This window comes from Stegodyphus dumicola, chromosome 8 (genome assembly GCF_044657685.1).
Source record: "Stegodyphus dumicola isolate Sdum_Otavi_A_Nest chromosome 8, ASM4465768v1".
Lineage (NCBI taxonomy): Eukaryota > Metazoa > Arthropoda > Arachnida > Araneae > Eresidae > Stegodyphus > Stegodyphus dumicola.
Window position 1 is genome coordinate 121,439,890 of NC_140775.1, and position 24,374 is coordinate 121,464,263.

Below are 24,374 nucleotides of genomic sequence, written 5' to 3' on the forward strand. Positions count from 1 at the left end.
TGATGCTTGCAACAAATAGTATTTCTTTCAAGTGGCAATAATTTCAATTTTGACCGAATGCCAAGTCAGCTTACTAAAAAGAAGAAAGACATCAAAAAGGTTTCTTCCGAGGCGTTTAAGTTTTTAACATTTTACATTTTTAAGACAGTTTAATTTTCCCGTATTTACTCTTCTAAATGAGTTCAATAACTTTATAGCATATTTTTGAATAAAATTTTGCAAGAAAAAAAACTACTTTCTTTGTCAATTACCTCCGCATTTCGCTTACGGATTATATATGTGGAGGGATAAGAAGTGAGATAAAAATTTAAAATATACTTTTAATCTTTCTTCGTATTCTGTTATTAAATTCAGAATGGCTGATAACAAGTCATTGCGTAGTTGCTGTTTAGTATTTTCTTTGGAAAAATACAAGGTTTAAAACACCTGTCAGTTTTTCAAACTTTGATTTAGCAGAGAGATAATAATGCGTATATATAAGAGCTAAAGTAAGAAATTAATTATCATCCGCTCAGAATGCATTTTTCAAACTTTATTTTAGTAATTTTCCTGGCAGGCATTTGCCATGCCTCAGAGGAGAGTAAGTCTTATTTATTTATTTATCATAAACTTACGAGTGCATTTCTTCAGTTTCTACAGTTTTTCTTTCCCATGTTTTATATGCATTAATTTTTATTACAACATTACTACTCTCTTTCTGTGAAATTCAGCAATAAAATTATTTCTAAACTATTCAGAAAGTTTATGAATTAAGTTTTAATTTTCATTAAACACCTGGAAGAAAACATATTCCAGATGTTTGTTGTTTCCAGTTCATAGATTTGGCGTGCTGGCAGATAGAAGTTATTCCTATTTGAAGGAAATCATTTTTTCAAATCTTGTGTACAAGTGATTCAGTAAAATAAATGAGTGAACAGCTAGGTCTTGAATAATTAAGTCTTTAACTTACTTAACAAATATATAAATTTGCATATGGAGTTATTTATGATAAAATAATATCAATAATATCACAGAAAAGTTTTTCCTTACTAGTTGGCTTTGCCTTTTTGAACAAGTCATTTTACATATAAAAGGTTTTTGTGTTCTTTGTTTTATAACTACTGGGAACTCATTTTTAATTGTTTCAGATGCTGAATTAAAAGCTGCAGACAAATATCAGATTCTAGTTTCTTTTTAGTCTTATTCTTTTAAATTTTTAATATTTTTAAAAAAATTATTTGAAATTCTTTTACAATAATTGTTCGAGGTTGTAATCTTAAGTTTTTCTTCCGATTGTAATTTTTCTTTTTTTATTACTTGTCCAAAATTCAACTCTTTTTCTGTTCACGAATTGTAGAGAGTAAATTTTCATTAACTTAACTATTTCATTTTTGGTGCTGTTGTAAAGATAATTTGTAAAATACACATTTTAAGTAATATTGTTCATTAGAAAAGCTTACATTAGCAAAATGATTATACTGTGACCTTCATTTAATTTTTAAAATTTTGTTTATTTAGTTAAACAATATTACTCCTTTGCAATATCTTTATTCCGAAGTTATAGCATTGAAAACTAATTTTCCAGATGAGAAAGTTTTTTTTTTGATATGATATCAGTATGGTAGTAGCAGAAATTTGAAATCCTTCTCAGTATTTTATTCACTTTGAAAAAAGAAACGAAATGATTCTAGCTTTGATTTATACTGTAGAACAGTGTGGTCCGACCTCTGAGGGCCAATCAAACGTTATTATAGGAGAGTGAGGGCCAATCAAACGTTATTATAGGAAACTGAGAGCCGAGACATTAAAGAAAGAAAATGAATTACATATAAATCACTAGTTTAATATATCTTTAGGAATGAAAGAAATTTTCATCTGGTGGACAGCTTTGTCAATGTCAGTGTGTAGTAAAAATGATGATGTGTCGAATGTAATGATGGAATGTGTGATCTATAAAGGAATATAAAATTAAAGTAACTTACCCCCAAAGGATGACACTTCAAATAATCTAAATTAAGTAATATTTATTGTATCTTGACATCATTAAATTTTGAATTAATACCAGCACGAATTAAGTAAATATCGCCAGACAGAAGATTATCAACCGTGATCATACAACGGCAGAAAGAAATAGTCCTACCATTTTGAAACCTAACCTTTCGTACAAGAAATGCGTAATATTCCAATCAAAGTAAATCTCAGTGCATCGTCTTTAAACAAAGTTTCATGATAAAAAAATCACAATTTATAACGGAGGAAGTCGAGTTGACTGGTTATTCCAATATATTTTTGAAGAAACACGAGTCGAGTATTCGTATCATCAGGAAAGTGGTACACGTGCACAGTATTCCTTTCGAGGATGTTTCAAGTGGTAGAACATCATTAATTTACTGCAGAAGTCAGCATCTAGATAATTTTAGTTGAATCTTCAGTACCAATATCTATTTTCCAGGAGAAAATGCATTACTCTACAAACAATATGGAGATGGCAGTCAAAACAGGAACGAAAAAGAACAAAATGGCATACAAGCGTCATCCGGGGTGAGAATGGCCAGAAGACCGTCCTACACCTTCGGAGCTCAGCAGCAGGAGGAGAAACCGGTTGTAGCGTCAATTTCGCTCTATTGAGCGGTCGCAGTGAACAGACTTGATGTTGAATAAATGTGGAGGCTTGCCTGCACACAGTGGTTCCCCACTAAATATGCTATTTTGTATTCCCTGCAGTTCAGGTTCGCCAGCTAGTTCTCATCCTAGCGACTTTTTTACACTGCTTGTTTTTCAAAAATACAGTTTATTCTGTTTATTATTATTTAAAGCAATAGGAAGGGCCTTTTGTATTTCTAAATGTTTAACTAACATTTCTGCCTCCAGTAAGAAGGGCAAGTGCCAACGAAATGAATAAGAGGGCTGCGGGTTGAACCACACTACTCTAGAATATAATGTTATTAAGAGTTTGAGAGTTGTTGAGAGCAGAGTTAACCTAGTTGAAAGTAAAGGAATAGAAGTCTCGTCCACGGCCTCATTTGATACTGTTAGTTCAGAGGTGTGTGTGTATTTAATTATGGCAAAGCACACTAGGGCTATCTGCCTAAGGGGAGGGATGCCTTCGTGGAGGACTTTCTAAGGGAAACTGGCTCGTAAACACGTTACACATGGGGAAAACCACGAAAACACCCATGCAGCCAGTCCGTTCGCGGGATTCGAACCTCGGACCGAACTACAGTGTTCAGCGACACCACTCTGCCGCTGGTTGGCCTGTAAGTTCAGAAAAGTTTTTGAAATTTTCAAACTTCAGGCCAGTCTTAGGAGCTGTACTCTAGTGTATCATCGAATGCATCGCGAGTTGTGTGGAGAGTCTCGAGAGTACGTAGAGTTCCGAGAACAATCGAACAGAGTCGGGAGCTGTACTCTGGTGCTTTGCCGTGAAACTGTTGTAAGGATCTTAAGTTTTACTAACGTTTATTTTATTTTAAATCTTTACTATCACTTCTTATTTTCTACTTCCGGCCAGAATTATAAGCGTGAAGGAGTTTATGCAAAGTTGTCTGGCGAACGCCAAGTATTTAAGTGTGGCCTTTTTGCCAAGCAGAAGAGAGGAAGCCGTGAGTTCGAAGCAGGCCGCTAACCTTAGAAGTTACGCAGTTGCTACTTTGCCTTCCAGGCCAGAGGTTTTAATCCTCTTGATAAATTAAACGTATTGTAGTGTTCACAGTCTCTGTGCTACATACGCTTTCTGTTATTATAAGGCCAATCTTATTCTAAAGTTAAATTAGAGTTTAGTTTTATTTTGATATCTTTTAAGTTAGACCCCGAGTGGAGGGTCATTGTATTCCGAAGTACGGAAGTCATTGTATATAAAGAAAAAAATAAAGGGTTTTGTATACCCTTCGTCTGTATCCTGTCTACTTACTACAATTAGTGAACATAGCTTTAGTAAGCTCTCTGTTCTAGTCAGGTCATTGTATGTTTCCGAAGAAGGTTAGAAGAAACATTGAACCTGATACTGTCTTCACCATTATAGAATGATTGCCTGAAGGTTGTGCGCTGATTGTTACAGCGTGTCTTAGTAGATCTTCGACGACTGTGAAAACGTGATTTTGGAGCTGTCCTGAGAATACTGGCCAATAAAGTGTGTTTTGATACTTCATCAAGTGCTTTTGTCATTATTTACTCCAAATCCGTACGTTTTCTCCTTTATGGTAGCTGCATAAAACTTCAAAAATATATTGACATTTTTTGCTCGAATAATTGTTTAAGTTATACTATTATAACTTAAACAATTATTCGAGCTGTAACAATTCCTGTTATGAAATAAAAGCCTTGAATTGACATAACTTAAAGATGAGATGATATTCTCTCTATACAACACTTTTAGGTTATAAACACGATAAATTGTCTTCCAGAACGGTTATTAAAAAATGTAACTAATTAACTTCTCCATTTTATAAGCAAACAGCATATATCTGAATTCAATATTCTTTGCATAAAAGATCCCCAATTTAAGTTTCTTACTGGAGGTTTCTGAGTTTCCTACTGGAATTTATATATAATAACGTAAAATGGTCACTTACAGATGCAACTTGTTTTTTCAAAGACGTTCACTGAACAATGAGTAACGAAGTCGTAGATTATATACTTCCTAGAACTATAAAAACTCTTCCAAAATATTACTGTTTAAGCCTAGATAGTTTCAAGAGATTTCAGATTATCTTTATTTAATAATGTAATTCACGCGTAAGTTATACTAGAGTAATAATTATGACAACAATTATAGTGCATTAAAGTACCTTAAGAACTAACTGAATTTTTTATTGATGAACCTGAACTACGTGATTTTATTTTCGGTAAATGAATATTAATATTTTTTCTTTTTATTCTAGTCAATTTGGGAGATCTTCCGATGGAAAATCCAGATCTCATAGAAGGAGATATTCTAGGAGCGGATGATCAGGATGTAATTTACGATTTTCAATGCTTATTTTTAGTAATAACTATATACAAGAGTGAATATCTGAAAATTTCAGGCGAGAAAAAAATGAAACAATGGAATGTACTTCACGAAAAAGATTAAAAGAAATATCACGAAGCTTGTTGGCATCGCGCTAAGTAGCCAAAATTGGCAAATTTAATCTCTTAATTTAATTTATAATATGAATGTTCAAATGTCGCCAAAGTAACGCTTACGTAATGGCCGTTTTAACAAAAAAGTTCTTCACTAAGTTTATTGCAAATGAAAATTTTACATTCGGTGTAATTTTAATTTATTAGTATTTGCTAATGTATTTATGTGAAAGTTAAAGTTTTGAAATTAGTGCTTATTTATTGGAAAAATAGTATAACGCATTTATAAGCAGACAATTATTCGTCTACTTATACCCGTTTGCTGCTTAGATAACTGCTTGTATACTTATATAATTGTTTATCAATCTTTGACTTCAGGAATAAATGATAACAGTGGACATGTATGATGATAGAAACTTTAATGGGTTATTTAAAACTAGGCAAAAAATCAACCTTAGATTGTAAGAAATCATAACACTATTCTCCTGTGCGTGCTCTTATTGTGTAAGTGGTAGTTATCATGTCCACCTAGCAATTGGGATATCCGAGGTTCGAATTCCGGAGAAGGCAGAGTTGATTTATTCCATTTTCTGGCTTCGAAAATCTAATAGATTTCTACAGTGGCGCTTTAATTAAAATACGGTGAATATTAATTCATCCCCACATGAATTTGGTCATCACGACCTATGTCTTGGGGGCCTTTCCTATGTCTTTATTTTAATAACAGAGAATATAAGTAATTATCGCATTCCTCTGCGTGATTTTGCGGTGTAAGTATGCTCAGCTAGCAAATAGAAGATCTAACTAGCAATTAGAGCTAGCAATCAGCTAGCAATTTGAAACTAGGGCAAAGTTTATTTATTACGTGGCTTCGAAAAATATAACATATCTCTACAAGATCAGCGTTGAGACCTAGTGACAATTTAAGACTAATTTTTGCCTAATTTTAAATTCTGTACTTATTCGCTTCTCTTCCATATAGCGACAGGCAAATTAAGGTGTTTAAAATCTTTAAAATAACAGCGAGGAAGTAAGCGATGAAGCGATATGTTTATTTAATATATCGGAATGAGAGAAAGATCTTCAATTTATTCTTTTCTGATCCAATAATAAAATAAAAAGGATAAATTAATTAAATCTGAGAGAACTGAAATTAAACTGAGAAAGAAATTTATATTTTAATTGCATATAGTTCACCTATAATTAAACTTTCATTACTTAATTTTAGTTGTTATCTGTCTCTCAGTTCAAACAAAAGAAAATTACTCGTAATTCTGAGATAAGTTAGTGATATATACAATTAAGTAAAAAGGTATCAATAGAGATTAGTATGGTGTAAGAAAAAATAACTTTTAGCCTTCATTGAAATATTTTCAGTGATTATCATTTAAATTTTTACTTTTAAAGATGTATTTTTTTTCTGGAATAAAAATTTTAACTTAGCGTATATGTTACTTAGCGTAAGATGAATTTTAAAAATAATATATACAAATAAATGGAAATATCTAAGTAAAATCTAAGTAAAGCGTTTCTTTTATTATAGTATAAAAATATCAGAAAATTTAATTATTCATTTATAATAGTATTTTAATTTAAATTACCTTTCTAATTTAATTTAGCCCTTTAAGAAGAAAATCTATGAAGCTTTTTGTCTTTCTTCTTATGTCGAGTGTAATGACTTTCAATGAATTACATAGTCATATGACCCAACTTTTAAAATAAATATAACTTTCAAGGGCAAAGTTGAAAGTAGTTTCAGGAGTAACTAGCGTAGGAGTAGTAAAGCTTCTAGTCTTACAGAAAAGAGAAGCAGAGAATAATTTTAGCATCACCGATTACATTTGCATTGATGTTTGTAAATGTATTATTTTATTTTATAAAAGATTTTAAAATAATACTAAATTATCCATTTTGTTAAAAACTTACATCGAATTTTTGAACTCTGATATTAAGTTTCTTCCGAAAGTTTAATCAGTAAAACTCTTAAAAATTGTGTCATGGGTCAAGCACCAAATATTGCGAAATTAAACACAAGAATTAGTCGAAGTAATAATAATAATAATAATAATAATAATAATAATAATAATAATAATAATAATAATAATAGTCGATAATCTGAAACTCACAAACACTAAGTTTATCTTTCTGAATTTTTAAATGTTATCTCTTTAGCACAGCGCATCACTAAATTCTCTTAAAGTTATCGCGATTGTTTCAACATTTATAAATGAAGATTGTAGAGACATTAGGTACTTAGGGGTCTTTAGGGGACCCAATCGCCAAATCCTGGGTGTGGAGATTCATCATCCACGAACCTTTTAGTTTGGGCGCCACTGTAGAGACATAAGGTATTTTTTGGAAGGAAGAGAGATGAAAAATTAGCAAACGCCTTCGCCGGGAATCGAACCACGAACCTCTGGAATACCGGCCCAGCGTGCAGAACCACTACACCACGAAGGCACGCTAGAAAGGCGGAATAAATACATAAGATGTAAATGAACATTTGTCAATGTAATACTTCTAAATTAAAAATTTAATATGTATCACATTTTCCTTTTTGGGTAATGGATATTCCCTATATCGCAACCAGTCATGAATATATCTATGATTCATGTAAGAGCATATTCATTTTGTAAAATATTAAATGTAAATGTAGGAAAAATACTATTAGAGGATTTTTCAAAATCCTGTAGTTTTAATTTCTAGATAGCTTTTTATGTTACAACAGAATGAAATTAAGGCTGTTAGGTTCTCAAAATTTTTATCAAAAGAAAAACATACACTGCTAAACAGAGAAAATACACACTATGAAAGAATGACTGGAAACAGACCAAACTTTGTACGTAGATAGATGATTAAACATTTAATAAATGATTTAATTTTCCAAAGATGTACAACAGTAAAACATTTAGATATACAGAGTACTTATAAGTGAGTGTTTGAAGCTCCAATCTAGATAATACATTCTTGAATCTATCGTTGCGTCAAACTAATGAGTATTCGAAAGGTGCTCAGTAATATCGAACACGAGATGTTGTTGACGTGACTTCGCAGTTCATCTTCGTTTTTGGGAGTTAAGAAGTATTCAAAAGACTCCTAAACTTGTCCCACAAATGCTAGACCAGCAGAAAATTGGGAGATCGAGCTGGAAAAGGGAACTCTTGTAGATCGTATTACGGTACATTCAAGGTGAGTCAAGCAATCTGTGTGGCCGGGCCTTATCTTATTAAAATAAGTATTTAGGAAGCCCTGAGGATACTGAAGAGGATGAGGCTGCAGCACGTCATCAGTCAAAAGAAAAACACACACTGCTAAACAGAGAAAATACACACTATGAAAGAATGACTGGAAACAGACCAAACTTTGTACGTAGATAGATGATTAAACATTTAATAAATGATTTAATTTTCCAAAGATGTACAACAGTAAAACATTTAGATATACAGAGTACTTATAAGTGAGTGTTTGAAGCTCCAATCTAGATAATACATTCTTGAATCTATCGTTGCGTCAAACTAATGAGTATTCGAAAGGTGCTCAGTAATATCGAACACGAGATGTTGTTGACGTGACTTCGCAGTTCATCTTCGTTTTTGGGAGTTAAGAAGTATTCAAAAGACTCCTAAACTTGTCTCACAAATGCTAGACCAGCAGAAAATTGGGAGATCGAGCTGGAAAAGGGAACTCTTGTAGATCGTATTACGGTACATTCAAGGTGAGTCAAGCAATCTGTGTGGCCGGGCCTTATCTTATTAAAATAAGTATTTGGGAAGCCCTGAGGATACTGAAGAGGATGAGGCTGCAGCACGTCATCAGTATATCGGCATCTCATTAATATGCCTATAATGCACGCTAGAGATGAGCGGCTGTTAAAACTTATGAGACGGAAATGATTATTTCATTCTGACCAGCCGTGTGTCCCTCAAAAATGGTAAAACCATCTGCCCGGTGGCCACATCCCTTCTATACAGTCAGACGTCGATCATCGTTTGCAAGGCAGAAACGAGATTCTCCGCTGTCCCATTCCTCACTCCATGCTGAGACACCATTGCAAACGTTCACGACAATAGTTCACTAACGGAAGCCTTCATAAAGGATAATTGGACACCAAATGACGACAGCACCAAATAATCACGATATTGGAGCAACGGGAACATCCCATACATTTCATAAAATGTCTCCAACTGTGGGCTGAGGTTCAAATACAGAGTGACGTTTTATGCGTCGATTAGGACGCTCGAACATCCATCTTTTTTCTCGAAACCTCATGGTAGTGCATATTTCTTTCCTGGGTCCATTATCGCAAAACTTACCAATAGTTGAGACATGGACCTGCGTTCCTTCTTCGATACGGGCATAAGGACCAACCTATGTTACTGAAGAATAACAAGAAACATCTCTTGACCTCGTTTCTTTACTAATACTGAATGCGCTTACATCTTAAGGCATTATCTTCTCTTTTTTGTTTAATACGCTCTGTACTAATCCAAATTAAAGCTTTCAGAAGGGAACAAATTAAATAAGACTAAAAGTTCAACTGCGAAGCATTTACCATGCCCATCCTCATTACTTTACGGGCTCACAACTCCAAAATAATGTCTTAAAAAGCAATAAGCCACTATTTTAATTAAAAACTCAAACATCTGGACTAACTTAGACATAACACAGCGCATCTAAGTATTTGAGGAATCTAGATAATTTCCCTCACGGTAAAATATGGGCGAATCTTCTGTAATACAAGAGAAAGCCTTTTGCTTCTATGTTTACAAAATTTTATTTCAACAATGTTTGAACAATTGACCATTGTATTACATACATTTGAATAGAACTCATATGCAAATTGGCTACCAATAAATTTATTGGGAAATGTTTTTGAATTTTGCAACAATTTGAAAAATACTGTGAGAGTGGCCTATGAGCACCTCAACACTTGAAGAAATTAGGTATATCGCGGATGGATATTAAACTTACCTAAGAAACAATCGCAAATTAAAAAGTTTTTTTTAAAGAATTTAAATTTTACACAGGAATTTTAATTTTCGCACAACGTTAATTTAATAGTTTTAGGCAGTTATACTTTAGAGAGTTTTTTTATGTTCCGAGTTATACTATTTTCTACATTTTAAATAAATGAGAAAATTGGAAACACGTTAATTATACAAAAAACAAGTTTCATTTTACTTAATATAGAAAGGAAAATAAGTTCTCCGAATAAATTCCAATAGCACTTAAACGTGCTTGAGGCTCAATGCGCTTAAAATATGCTTGAGGATAATTCTAAACTTTGTTTTCTTGGAAAAACTTAGTTGTCTATGCAACCATATTAACTAGATATTCGTGAGGCAAATTATAAAAGCACATGGAATATCATTAATCTGAGAAAATTTATTTTACATCTTTAAAGGCTTGAATCATGAAGATCCATAAAAAAATCGAATCTATATGCATAATAATGAATACTTCCAAATTATGAAAGGGTGTATTCTGATTAATTTATATTTCCAGGACAGAAATGCAGTTGTGGATAAAAGACAGGTATGGCCGGGAGGAATTGTACCGTACGTAGAAGATCCTGGATTGGACAAAACTGTCAGTAAGTTTGATTTATATTTTAATTTGCTTTGAAATTTTTACGAACACAAAGTTAAATAAAGTGAATTAAGAAATCTCTGAAACAAAACTTTTAGGTAAGTTATGTTTCATATAGATATTTTTACAGCATTTTTGTGCAGTACAGTAGAAGATTCTTACCATGATATATTATTATGATGATTTTTAAGAGTAGGAATTTTAAAATATTTTCTTCATGAAATTTGACTAAAATTTTTATAGTTCGATAAAAGCATTTGTAAAAGCTAAATTAATTTAATATTTTGTCATGAAATGTACTTTTTGCGATATTAAAGTTACTTAACAAATTCTAACAATAAAATTAAAAATCCAACTAGCAAAGCAGCTATTTAATGTTAATATTGTATAGAATTAAATTAAGTATAAGAATAAAAAACGAAAATTATACAAATAAAAATAAAAAAATATGTTTTATATGTAAAATAGGATGAAAGTGAAGTATTTATATATAATTTCGAATATGTTTTACGTATATTCTAAAATAAGACATAAATATAGATCCTGATATAGGTATCTTGTAATTTAGACTGAAAATTTTACAGATCCAGCTATCATGACAAATGCCAGATTTATATACAAGAGAGACACTTGTATCCGCTTCGTACCCAGGACTACTGAGAAGGATTACATAAGAATATTTCCAGGACAAGGGTAATAAAAATCGAAATATTTTCGAAATAAATATTGTTTATGTAAATTCGCTAAAATTAATCAGTATATAGTAAGAACTAAGCTTTTATCAACAAAGTTAAGGGTTACAGAAGTAGAATGTAGTAAATATACAGCTAATGATAATTACTATCAAATACCGAATTTTTGATCAAGGAAGTATTAAAAGTTATTTCTAAATCAAAGTTAATCGAGAAATCGCTGTTTAATCTAAGAATAATTTCATTTCTTTTTTAAACATGAGACATTTAATGAGGCACTGAAATTTTTATTTGCACTTGCTAAGTAACCAACTCTTTTAAGTTTTAAGCAAAAATGTTATTAAATTTGTTTCAATACAGCATAGTTTTCCGTTGATTTTGCTCTTTAAACTGAGTACGGTAAATCGGGTTGGAATGTATTTATTTAAAATTCAGTTTTAAAAACATACATACCGAATTTGATTTTAATTACATCCAAAAAGAAGAGCTCACCAGCGGCCGAGCGGTAACATAGCTGAACGCTAGTAGTTCGGTTCGAGGTTCGAATCCCGCGAACGGACTGGCTGCATGAGTGTTTTCGTTGTTTTCCCCATGTGTAACGTGTATATGAGCCAGTTTCCCTTAAAAAGACATCCACGAAGGCATCCCTTCCTTAAAGCAGATAGCCCTCGAGTGCTTTGCCGTAATCTAATAAACCAAACCAACCTAAAAGAATAACTGACAGAGTAATTTTGGAGTACAATAGTACAGACTAACCGATGGACTGCTACCCTCAAAATTCGTAAATTTAATTTTTGCTATTCCGAAAAGTGCTAAATTTCATTTATTCAAATTACATTGATATTGCAAAAAACAAACTTACAAACTGATTTATAGCCTGTATCTATTAACTGGGTTAACTAAGCGTAATTAAAATGGACAATTTATGAATAAATATTTTAAATATTCCTGTTATCGAAAAATTAAAACTCCACAAAATATAGAAAATGAATAACTTGGAGGAAGCTGTAAGGTACTGTTAATTGAAAACCTCTTATCATTCTTCGAGGTAGTTACTGCTACGAACAAAAAAATGGAAACATTTAACATTTATTTATTTATTTACTTTGCAAATTTGAGAATAACGTTATTTTAACTTCTTTGAATTATGACTAATGTGTATTGTTTGAGCTTTAGTGATATGATTTGTTGATTTTATGAATATCATCATAATTACTGAGATTACTAAGATGTTTCACCTGTGATTACTAAGATGTTTTGGTATCATAGTGTTTCTCTCCTATCCCCAAAATGCATTATACTCCCTTCCCCCCCAAAAAAATAGAAAGAGATACACATTTTTTAGAAAACGATTGCTTTTGTTTTCTGAATTACATGGAAAAAAATGGGTAGAGAAAAATTTCGCAACAGTGTGAAGTTGCAAACTATTTTAAAAACAATGCACAATATTGGATCATGAAATCAGAAAAATTACCAACTTTATTAGAAATTTCCCCCAAAACGTTTTACAACAATAAATGAAAAAAATGGGCTTAAACGTAGGATCAGTCCTTCTAAAATACCTCAAAAGAGAAAAGAATGCTTCTCTGAAAGTCAAAAGAGAAACCATTTTTGTCTGCCTTAGAGATTTAGGTTGAAAGTGTTAAAATGTAAATGTTTAAATGTAGCAGTACAAGTTGATGTATACCAGTGAATGAAAAGCTGTATTCTTAAAGTCCAAGAAAGGTTTTGGTTTTTAAAATATGCGTACGGAAAAGCATATGCATTTTGCCAAACTATATCATACCGAAAATTATCCTAATGTCCAAAGAAACAGTCGAGAAATTCTGGAGTAATAAAACAAAAATAAATTTGTTTGGAACGGATGAGAAGCTGTTTGTTCGCCAACCTAAAAGTCAGCACATGATTCAATTTATTTTAATTGCGAGCACTAGCTATTTTTAAGCTTTCGCCAGTTGCTGAAAGTGGAGGTGTTAGGCTTATGTGGTAGAGTTGCTGTTTGTAGAATGGCATGAGCCCAATTTTTTACATAGATGGAATCATAGCTAAAGAGATGTATGTGAGCATTTTAGACAAAAGAGAAATATGCAGCTAAAACGGCTATATCAGTAAGATAATGATATGAATCGTCCCGTAAAGGCAACGGAAAGCTGGCTCGGGAAAAAGGAAAAAAAAAAAACTGGATTGATCACGGTCTTCTCATTCATTGGATCTAAGTCGAATTGAGAATTTATGTCTTGAACCAAAATATAAAATAAAAAATTATCCCCCATTACATTCCAGGGAACTTTGGAGAATTGTGCAAGATGCATAGTACTGTATTCTTGTTAAAAACGTCAAAAATGAGTGGACTCCATGTCAAACAAAATTAGTGCTTAAAAATAGAGGCTTTCGAACTAAATATTAATGAAAAAGTTAAAAGTTTTGTAACAAATATGTCACTACATTCTTCAAGTCTCACTCTCCCATTGTCTTTAGCAAAGAGATTGCCATGCACTTTTAATCTTTTACTATAATGCGATAGGGTAGATCTCTGTCAGGATATGTACTGCTTCGTAGTTATATGTATTTACATCGTGTATTATGCCCATAGTAAACACTTCCACTAAAAAAAAACACCATATATGTATATCATTGTTTCGATCAGATGAGACAATATAATTTAAATTAAAGAATTAAAGAAGCTTTAAATTGGTGAAAAACTTCGGGAAAAATGAATTGCTCTTTAGGAATTAAAGAACACTTTTCTTTTTTTAGTTGTTATTCCCATGTTGGTAAAACAGGAGGAGCGCAACCACTTTCTCTTGGCATGGGCTGCGGTTACATGGGAACAGTCATTCATGAGCTCGCCCATGCTCTTGGATTCTACCACGAACAGAACAGATCTGACAGAGATGACTGGTTAATTATTTTCTGGGAAAATATCAAAGAAGGTAAGTGGAACTTAAAGAAGAACGTACAATTTAGCACATTGTTTCTTTAAACTCAGATCTCAACGTTCTTTCATATTTGAGTCAGTTGATAAAATTAGGTTTTTCAGCAGTAAATATAAGCAGTACATATTTTTAATAAGCAGTCAACATATAAGCGGTAAATATAGTTATAGTGGTATATTGATTTCAAATATCATGAAGCTATAAGAATGTATTTATATATTCAAATGCTCCAAATGCAATTATTAATTGTTGGAACATAAGCTTATAAAAGGTATTAACTATCGAATAAATTATTATTATATCACTAGGATCAAACCCATTCAACTTTAACATTTTATATGAGGGAAAATAGATGCCTGTACAGACTACGCAAGTATTACTTGCTTGTCTTATCAAGTATCAGTCAACTTATCGTTTTAATTACTGAAGCTTATTCAGAGAAAAGAAATTTTACTCCAGTCCAAGCGTAATATTGTAAGCATTTCCTACAAAGATTAAGAAACTGCAAATCGGTAAAATGGTATGGTCGCATTTTTTAGTTACGTTTTGAGTAGAAAGAAGCAGGAAATTGCTGATTGGTACTTTTTAATATACGTAAGTACAGATATTTGTGCTCGTTAAATACTATTTAATCAACATTAATAATTAATCAAATCATATATTGTTCTACTCTTTGCTCAATTTTATGAAACAACACATGTAATGATTGGTTTTAGCAGTTCAGTATGTTGTCATCAAAAGCCGTGATCGGTTTTGCTGAAATGTTTCCATTTCCATCAAAATATTTGCTTTAATACCTAAACGAGAACAATTCTTTGCTACCTGTTTACATCACAGATCATGCGTTGCACGCTACCGCAGCTTAGTCGAGATCTTTTGAGATCGCACGAATTTATGCGACATTCCGCCCTAATCGCATCATCCATTGCACGCTGTCTATAACGGACGTGAAGAACCTCCCAGATCGACTTGCATCTTAAGTTGAATCTCGACCAGTACTGAATATAGTCACGGAACATAGCACTATTCGTCAATGATAGTTTCCGACAAGTATGTTTTTCCTTACACATTCTTCATTCTCCAATGAATGCCTATTGGTTTTGGTTTTGTTCTTCGGCAGCAGATAATAGAATAAATTACGTTGACCCTGTTTGGACGCATTTGGTAACAACGTCGCGATTGTTAACGTTCAAGCATTTCCCACATCGGAAATAGAAGAATGCCAGAATAATCCCATGCCAAGATGTCGGTGCTTATATAACCGCATCCGTGAAAAGCTAATTTGCATATATTGCAAACGGACGACCTCAAACGGAAACTTGTTGATCACTTCTTATATCAACAAATCCCCTTAACCTATTCAAACAGTTATTATTTACCATTATTTAATTACCATAATTACTAAATCTTATTTCTCTTATTTATTTTATTTACATATAAATTATAGCTAATTTCTTTCTAAGATAAAGGTGATTTTTTGAAAATGCACAGATGTTCTACATTTCATGCATACAGTAGGCAACAGAATTAGCATTAAAAAATTATGATGATGCAAAAAATATAACATAGTTCTGCTCTACATCTCTATAGGAAATAAACAACAGTGGCCATAATGTTCATTTGAGAAGTGCTCCAAATATACTACCCAGTTTACACTTTTCTGTCTTAATGAGAAGGGCCATCTGCTGCCTCGAAGGCTTCATTTTTTTTTCATGACTTCATTTTTTATGGCACGTGGCCAAGAAAAGAGTAATTTCGCTATTGACTGTGAATTTTTTTTATCAGTGTATATTTACGCGCGTTTTGCCTGAAAGCGTAAAGGCAAAATTGATACACGGCGTACAAGCGGATGTGCGGAGTGTACGTGTGGATTTCGGCGTCGTAAGCGGAAACTGATTTTGGTGAATTTTTACTTCGCTCAAGGGCCACAAAGTTCACATTAATTTCTAACCTAAGCAAGATTAAAAGCCTGATTCTGAATCGAAATTTGAATTTTAACGCGTACATTTCATGTGTTAGTGTTATTCTGTTTGCAAAGTTATTTAAAAAAAGCTAATTTAATATAAAGTTGTACTAATAGTATGTTGAAATGAGCTGTATTAAGTATAGCAATGTTCATATACATTCAACCAGTGTAGTATTATTTTCCCTTTAGTTCTACTTTGAGTGGCAACAAGTATAAAAAGTTATATTTTGTAGAATAAACTTGTTTTGTTGTGTTTAAAATTATACAGAGATTATTTAGGTAGGAATGAGTTTATGAATGGACAAAATGGTGAACATTTACTGTCGTATCTAACAAACCGTTTTTATTCTAGGTTGTATTCCATAACAGTTGGGTAACCATAACATCTGTTTCCCACTCTATGAACAGACATCTGAAATTAACCCTTGCGTTCAAACAAGGGGCCTTCCACTGCTTTACAAAAATCGAGTATATTGCGTCTTTGCACAGGTCCACCTGCGGTCGAGCGATAGAGTCGCTGAGCGCTGGCAGCTCCAACCCGGTTTCGATTCCAGGCGAACGGGTTGGCTGCATGGGCATTTTGGTGTTTTTCCCCATGTGTTGTAATAGTATGTATACCAGCCAGTTTTCCTTAAAAAGCTCTAACCGAAGGCATCCCTCACGCCAAGCAGCTAACCGTCGCGTGCTTTGCCATAATTAAATAAAACAAACCAGGTTATTTGTAGAATACATCAAGTGTACTGTTCTTCTTTTCAAACAAAATCGTTTTCTGAACTAATTAGAGTTTGCTCAAAGCGAAATTTTTCGAGAAAAATAAAATTTCTCTTCCTCAAGCAAATGGTGGTCGGTTTCCTTCTGGATTATAAATATAAAACATCAGCTTTTGCCATTAGTAATGATTTTTTTAAAGCATCCGGGACAATAAAAATATCATATTAGCCAAATTTTCCCAGATTTTTTTCTGTCTGCCATATCGTATTGGTTTTTGTTTTGGTAATCTGAATTCGTAACAGAAGCTATTGGCTACATAATTTCGAAAAACATTCCAAAACATATTTTTGTTACGAAACAGTATTTTAAAAAAAGCTGAGACATGATAGTAATCGTTGCTATTGTTATATTTGATAGATTCTATGAGAATGACTGAAAATATCCTGTCAAAAAACTTTATAAATGTAATGTATACAGCCTCCGTGAATCTCCATGTGCCATATATGGGCTCCTCTTATTAGCTAATTGAATCGACCATTAACATTAAAAGTTAACTTTCTAAGAATTAGTTTTTAACATTTAACATCAAAGCGTAATGATTTTTAACGCTAGTCTTAAATTTAGCATTCTTAAAATTACACGAAATATAATATATAGATTTATATATATATATATATATATATATATACTTTTTTTTTGTACTTTATAATGTGCTTACTTAAAACATTTGACAATGCAAGCATATTTAATAAAGTTAACTGTTTTTGTTTAGATATGCATGTCTTGTTTTGATTTCTTAATGTGAAACCTCCTGTTACTCTCCCAAAATTAGGAATGGCACCCCAGTTCATGAAACTGAAACCTGATCAGAATCAATTGCTAACACCATTTGATTATGATTCCATTATGTTGTATGGGTCTTACACCTTCTCCAAGGATCGCAAGAACAAACTCATGACCATGGTGGGCAAAAATAATCTATTCCTTAAAGATGTGATCAATAAGTACTTCATGAGTAAGAGCGATATTATTAGGATAAAGAAATTGTACAACTGTCCTTGATTCAATAAATTTCAGTGGCTACTTTGTCTCTTTTATTCTCTGTTGCTATTTTTTTATAAAGCTTTCAGATGTTTTCTTCATGTTCATTACTACTTTATTTATTAAATATTTAAAGGGTTGAAATATAAATTCAAGTGAGGTAAAAACTACAGTAAAAAATCTGCAATCTTAAAATATCTGATTATAATCTAACATTTTGTAGAGTTTATCACTAAATTTTCGAATTATTAAAAAAAGTATTTTAAAAATTAAAAACTATGAAGATCATGAGATAAGAAACAAAATTAAATCTGATTTTGACATGCAGATTAATTTCAATTTGACACCTGAAAAAATATTAGGCTAAGTTGTTACGATAGGCTTGCTAGGTTTAGAAGTTAAAAATATAAGAAAGAAGTTAAAATATAAGACTGAGGATAGTGACAAATAATGGTTTAACAATTATAGATGTAAATTTAAAGATAGGTTTAGATAATGAAATTGAAAAACTTGATGAATATAGCACTTAATTTTAATCTAGTTATGGACGTCTAGTTTGGAAAATCTGAATGAATTCTAATTATATCAGAACAGCAGAGCATGAATTTGAGTTTTTAACGGTTTTAGCCTGGTTCAGATATTGAGAATGATTAAAAAATTGCATTTGTATAGAAGTTTGAAAGAGGTATTGATACTTTCTGGTTTGTGTATTCAGTAACAAGACTAAAATAATTTTGATACATAGATGATAGAGGGCCACACAGGAGAAAAGTCTCTATTCAATAAAACTGGATCAAATGAATAATAGTAAACAGAGAGCTTTTATCAGTGCAACCCTTAGTCACGAACCACAGATGAACTATTCGATGCACGCAAATATGACGTTACACTTTCTTTTACATAGTAAACACTATCACCATCTATTGGCAATCTTAAGCTACATAATTATAAACTTAACACATGGTATCCAGACTCATATCTATTTACAAAGAAAAGTGAAGAACTGCATTCAATCGGAGTACTTACGGAAGCAAGAAGAAATTATCCATGAAAGATGTTGGTGTGTTAAAATGCATTGTATCCAAAAACATTAAACGACTTCTCAAGTTACGGACAAGGTGTCTAATACACAGTTGAATTGATTTTCTTCTCGGCTCTCTTTGGAGGAAGGCAGGTGACAGGCGTGCAGCGAAGGAATGCTTTCGCCGGTCCTGCTTAAGTAAGTGCTCGTTAGATGTAAGTTTTTTTGTGCTTTTTCATGAAGGTTTCATTATGCATTTATAAGTTAATATTATTGTGTAAGTACGGGTTTGTAAGACATTAAATGCACACAGAACCGATAATAACTAAAAATTTACCTTACCAGAAGAAACACTTCACAGTTGTGGAACTTTCCAAAGTTCCAAAGTTGTGGAACTTTCCAAAGAAATAGTCGTACAGCTATTCGTAGTATTACAGACTACAGCCAGTAGTTACACTTCTTCTACGAACGTTAAACGCTATGCAATGCAAAGCGCATTTAAAAGGCGAAGCTCTAACGGATGTCTCAGTACTCCGAATTCAGCTCTTAACTAGCAACTACCACTCAGAAACTGACGCCCTGTCCGATCTCATATAGTCCCCCCCCCGTCTTTAGTACTTCTGAAAATTACCGGAAAACATATGAGAGCCGGAGACGGTTACAGTTACATACAGTATCAATTACAGTTATTCAATTACCATACCCATTGCAAGTATACAATGTCGCAAGTACGCAATACAAGGACCAGACCAACTTGACGCGAGTTTGGCGACAAAAGTCAGTCCCCAAAACCATTGCCAGCTTGATAATATCTGGCCAATTTAGCTAGATAGCCATTCATTCAATGTTATATAGACTTGCCCCTGTATTCTTAGTTTTCCGAAAAGCTTCGTTTTTTTAGATTTTCATGTTACATTATATTTAAAAAAAAAAAAAAAAAAGATACAATTTCACTAAAAAAAAAACAGATATAATTCCACTAAAATTATTTACATATGCACAAAATTCGTAATAATATCATTAATGAATTCGTCTATCATGAAGATGGAATTCGCCGTTTGAACACTTTGCCATAATTCATAGACCTTGCGATAGTCCAGAAAGGTGTTACTGCGCCATTTTGTCCATCTTCACGTAGAGATACGAGGTAAGTGAATAAAATGCCTTTGGCGTGTAGAGTAATTCGGCGGAATAGTAGTTGGACATATTTCATCCTTATGAAATTCTGTTTGATGCTGCATGTATCCTGTGTATAAAAATTAGAGGCTTTCAGAGATAAATTCAGATAGCTATTTCTTTCTTGTAGGATTTTCTAAAGCAGATAACTCGCGAGGGCCTTCCGTGTAATTTGTGATTGCCATGGTATCTTTCTTACTCATTGTATAATGAACACTGAATTGCTGAAAATGTGATTTTGAATAAATAGTAGCTCACACGTGAGCGCTATTGCTTTACTGACGTTGCTCCATTGGATAAGTATAATTTATCTACCTTTATCAGTTTCGGTTATTTGCAGCCACAACGCAGGTATGACTAGATTAATAATTATTTCTTAATATTTGATAATTCCAGGCATCAACAAAAATGAATTAATATCCAAATCTATTCTATTACACTTCCTCTCGTCATTTTCAACCTCCAACTAAAGAAGAAGGTTTTATTTAGCCTTCGAAACTAATCCTGCGAATAAATGCAACTTACGCTAATTCTTTTTGTTTTAGTATCTTTAATATCAGATCAAATCAATCTTTATCTGATTGTTTTCCCTCCCCCCCCCCCATGACAGCATCATTAAATTGATTTTCTTTTTCCGTTTTCAACCATTTTCTCTTTCATTATAGAGGGCTTCATTGTAAGTTATTAACTAATTCACGAAAAGTTGTAGATCTTTCTTTTTTATTTGTGGTATTTGTCTTTGGCTTAGCTGAAGAACACTTAGTTGCAGCTATTGCCATTCAGTCGCTAAAAGTTGCTTCTGCTAAAATAAATGTATGTCACTTCACACTGTTTTCTTGCATCCAATATTAATAGTCTTAAAATGCAAAATTTCATTGATAGTTCGTTAAATATCGTCTAATTTGTAAAAACTGAGGAAATAACTATTAGTAGATGATATTTTCAAATACGCATACTATCTTATAAAATATAATTTTAAAAAAGAAATTCTTTATTGGAAAAGTGATACTGGCCAAGCAAATGTTCAAAAAATAAATTCTTACCTTCAATAAAAATGATCTTATATATTATTTCCAGTATATTCAATTATTTAGAAATTCAGAGATTTAATTCGGATATTTACACCTTTGTAAAATCCTTGAATAAAGATTTTAAATTTTAAGGGAAAATATTCTGACAAAAGTATTTTTGCTTATTTGTTAAATACAGAATAGTACGGTAAAATTACATAATCGTAACAACTAAACAATAAACATCGTAACTATAAACAACAGGCAAATTAATAGATCATTTCGAACACCAGTGTAGCCTGCTTTACAACTCAAACATTAAAATTTAGGTAACTATTCTGAATTAAATATTCTAATTTGCGGCAAGTTGTTTAGCCTTATTATTAGCTGCACAATAAAGCTTCCAACAAAATAAAAGAATGCATATAATAAATAAAGAAAAAAATTAAGGCTGTCTTAACAGATGGAGACATTGTGTTCAAAACACTTCGCAGGATAGAAATTATGAAGAAAATTATCTGTTTTAAAAGTGGACAAAATTTTAAATTGATAGAGATTAGTTTTATACCCAAGCTCTTACCTGAAACAAGCCCCACTTTTTAAGGAGAAACAATTCGAGGACGCCATAAGAATAAATATATAAATCAGCAATTGTAGCACACCATTAGGTAACACATTAGTTAAAAAAATTTTAAACACTTTGGGAACAAAATTGAGACAACAGAGAATTTGGGCAAACGCCGTTACCTCTGTAGCGTGAGCTTCTATTTCTGCATTTATTACTGGTTTACGTGGCGTAACAGCTATTACTTTGCTGCCACTAGACTTCGACGCGGTTTTAGGTTACAGGATTATCTGAGACCTGTAGAATAATTCTACTGCTTGTTAATATCTTTGAATTCTTTTAGTTTAGATTTTGTTCGTTGAGTTACCGCCCGAGTGAGGGATAGTATGTTAGCGTCAAGTTGACGCATTGTAAATTTTGAAGAGTTTTTAATAAAGGGATCTTTTTTAAACCTTCTCCTGTCTGGTTCCTGCACGTACTTCAGCTGTCATACCTAAAACTAAACAAGTAGATATTACAACATAATTAGAATTTAAAGTGAAGCTATGGTAAATTTTAGTGTTTTCTCGTTTAGTGCCGTCTTAACAGGTGACAGGTGAATGCGAAGCCGAGCATCTGGAAGGCTTTATATGACTAATCGAGTGTCGTCGGATACCCAGAACTGTCCAGAGCAACTCCCTCCTGCTGCCTCTCAAGGACTGCATCGGGAGTGCCGTCTTAACAGTATTATGAGCATCTGGTCAAACCAAAGTGCTGGGATCCCCACAACACCCACTTACAGAAATGAGATATAAATGGATTAGCATGGACCCCTATGCTCATGGGGACCCTGGAAAGTGCTTTGCGGGCCCTAATTAAGATGACCCTAATCATGGAGGTAAGAAGTAAGATGGAGTAGCCCTAAACAAGTTTCTCCCGTACCCTGCTTTGAAGCACCGGCGATCCCTATTATTCGTGTTCTTTAACGCGGAACATTAGACTTCATTAGATTGGATGGTGTATGTTAAACTACTAGACAATTATTAGTAACTACTTAATTGAGTCTTAGTGGTTACTTAACTTAGTGGTGACCAAAACATTTGGTCATTTACCATTGAGTTCAATGGGATTTGACGCGTTCGGAAGTAAATATTTTGTAATTACGTCGTAAATATACATAAAAAAATATATATTTTCTTTTTCTTCAACACTTCAGAGTCCTAAGTATATGAAAACAACATATTTTTAAACAACATTTCATTCTGAACGGAATTAAATGCTATATTTTTCACAGGACAGTTTTCTCAGAATGGTTTAATTTGAATGAAATATTTTCACAAGTTTTCGTTAATTACATTAGAAAAAAAATTAAGGTAATTCGATTTTATTCGGTTAAAGTACAAAAATTAAGATCAAAGTTTATTGTATTATTAATATTAAAATTATGTATTATTTCTTTTCTATTTATAGAGCTTCTTCCTAAAATACTTTCTTAAATATGACATGATTTTTTGGCTTCTGAGGCATCTTTTAAATCGAAAAATGTAAGTCAATTTATAATTAATGCTCTATTCGGTTTATTTTAAATTAGAGAATTATTAGGAATTAGCGAAATACTTTAAATAATACTTGACTTTCTCTGAACATTTCTGAAAGGGAATAAAATAAGTTTTTTTTAAGTATTATTTAAAACTTGTAACTGAGTTATTATAAAATGCAAGGGGAATAATTCTTTTAATTATACTTATCAGATTTTTTTTACCCTTCATTTCAACAATACATATTCTAAAACTCTTTATTACGCTCTTAAGTGCGCATCTCATAGCATTTGCTTTACAATACCTTTTAACAGATTGCTTTCCAATACGAACAATTCTTGCTTAAATAGTTTTATAACGTATTTGTCAACAGGATTTCAATTTATGTTTACAATTCAATATTAAGGTTATTATATATTTAGATAACATTTATTGTATAATCATTATAAATTAGATACATTTAATAGTTAGATTTCTTCACAGTACTTTCACAGTTGTTTATAAGTGAATAAATTCTTCATTTCAAATACATTTATAAATAATTTAATGACCTGCGTACGTTAAGAAGCCAGCATAAAACTCGAATTTCCGAGAAAAAAAGACTTGCGCGGGAAACATTTAACAATCTGGAATCAATAAGAGGATCATAATCGGACCTCTTTTGGCAGGATATACAAATGTTTTTACCTCCGTCGATTACCCTATTTTAAAATTCTTAATAAGCTGTCTTGATCATGTAGCACGTTCACATGGTCACATCATCTTGACCGCACATGGTACTCTTCTGTTCCACCCATTTGTGTAAAACTGTACATAATTTTACACAAATGTGTGGTTCCAAATCAAGGGAAAGCTAACTTATTGGCATATCTGTGTGTATATTTATTAATTTTGACGAGGATTGAAGCATTTGATGGTAATTTTATTTTTAATTAGCCCAAATAAGTAAAACGTGTAAGCCCAAAGTGATTATTTTTCAGGTATATAAAATTAAAACGATGAGTTTAAAATGAGCGGCAGTAAAGCCTCTCCTCTAAAAAATTTTAAAAGGTACATGTTACAATAATATCTGGATGTGAAAAAACATTTGTTTTATTTAAAACATTTTGG

General features: G+C 32.3%; 1 protein-coding gene across 1 annotated transcript; it reads left to right on the plus strand.

Annotated features, from left to right (window-relative positions):
• Positions 1–448: 448 nt before the first annotated feature.
• Positions 449–18,017, plus strand: LOC118192937 (astacin-like metalloprotease toxin 5). The gene is made up of 6 exons (XM_085822334.1): positions 449–580; positions 4,860–4,933; positions 10,546–10,633; positions 11,214–11,322; positions 14,079–14,254; positions 17,767–18,017. Exons 1-6 carry the CDS (start codon positions 517–519, stop codon positions 17,994–17,996), a joined length of 741 nt encoding a protein of 246 aa, XP_085678460.1. The 5' UTR covers positions 449–516; the 3' UTR covers positions 17,997–18,017.
• Positions 18,018–24,374: the final 6,357 nt, after the last annotated feature.

Excerpts from the sequence above, each read along its gene's own strand:
- LOC118192937 (XM_085822334.1), top strand. The coding sequence starts at position 517 with ATGCATTTTTCAAACTTTATTTTAGTAATTTTCCTGGCAGGCATTTGC. Across the intron at positions 11,323-14,078 it reads AGAATATTTCCAGGACAAGG|TTGTTATTCCCATGTTGGTA; the intron begins GTAATAAAAATC and ends TTCTTTTTTTAG. Across the intron at positions 14,255-17,766 it reads CTGGGAAAATATCAAAGAAG|GAATGGCACCCCAGTTCATG; the intron begins GTAAGTGGAACT and ends TCCCAAAATTAG.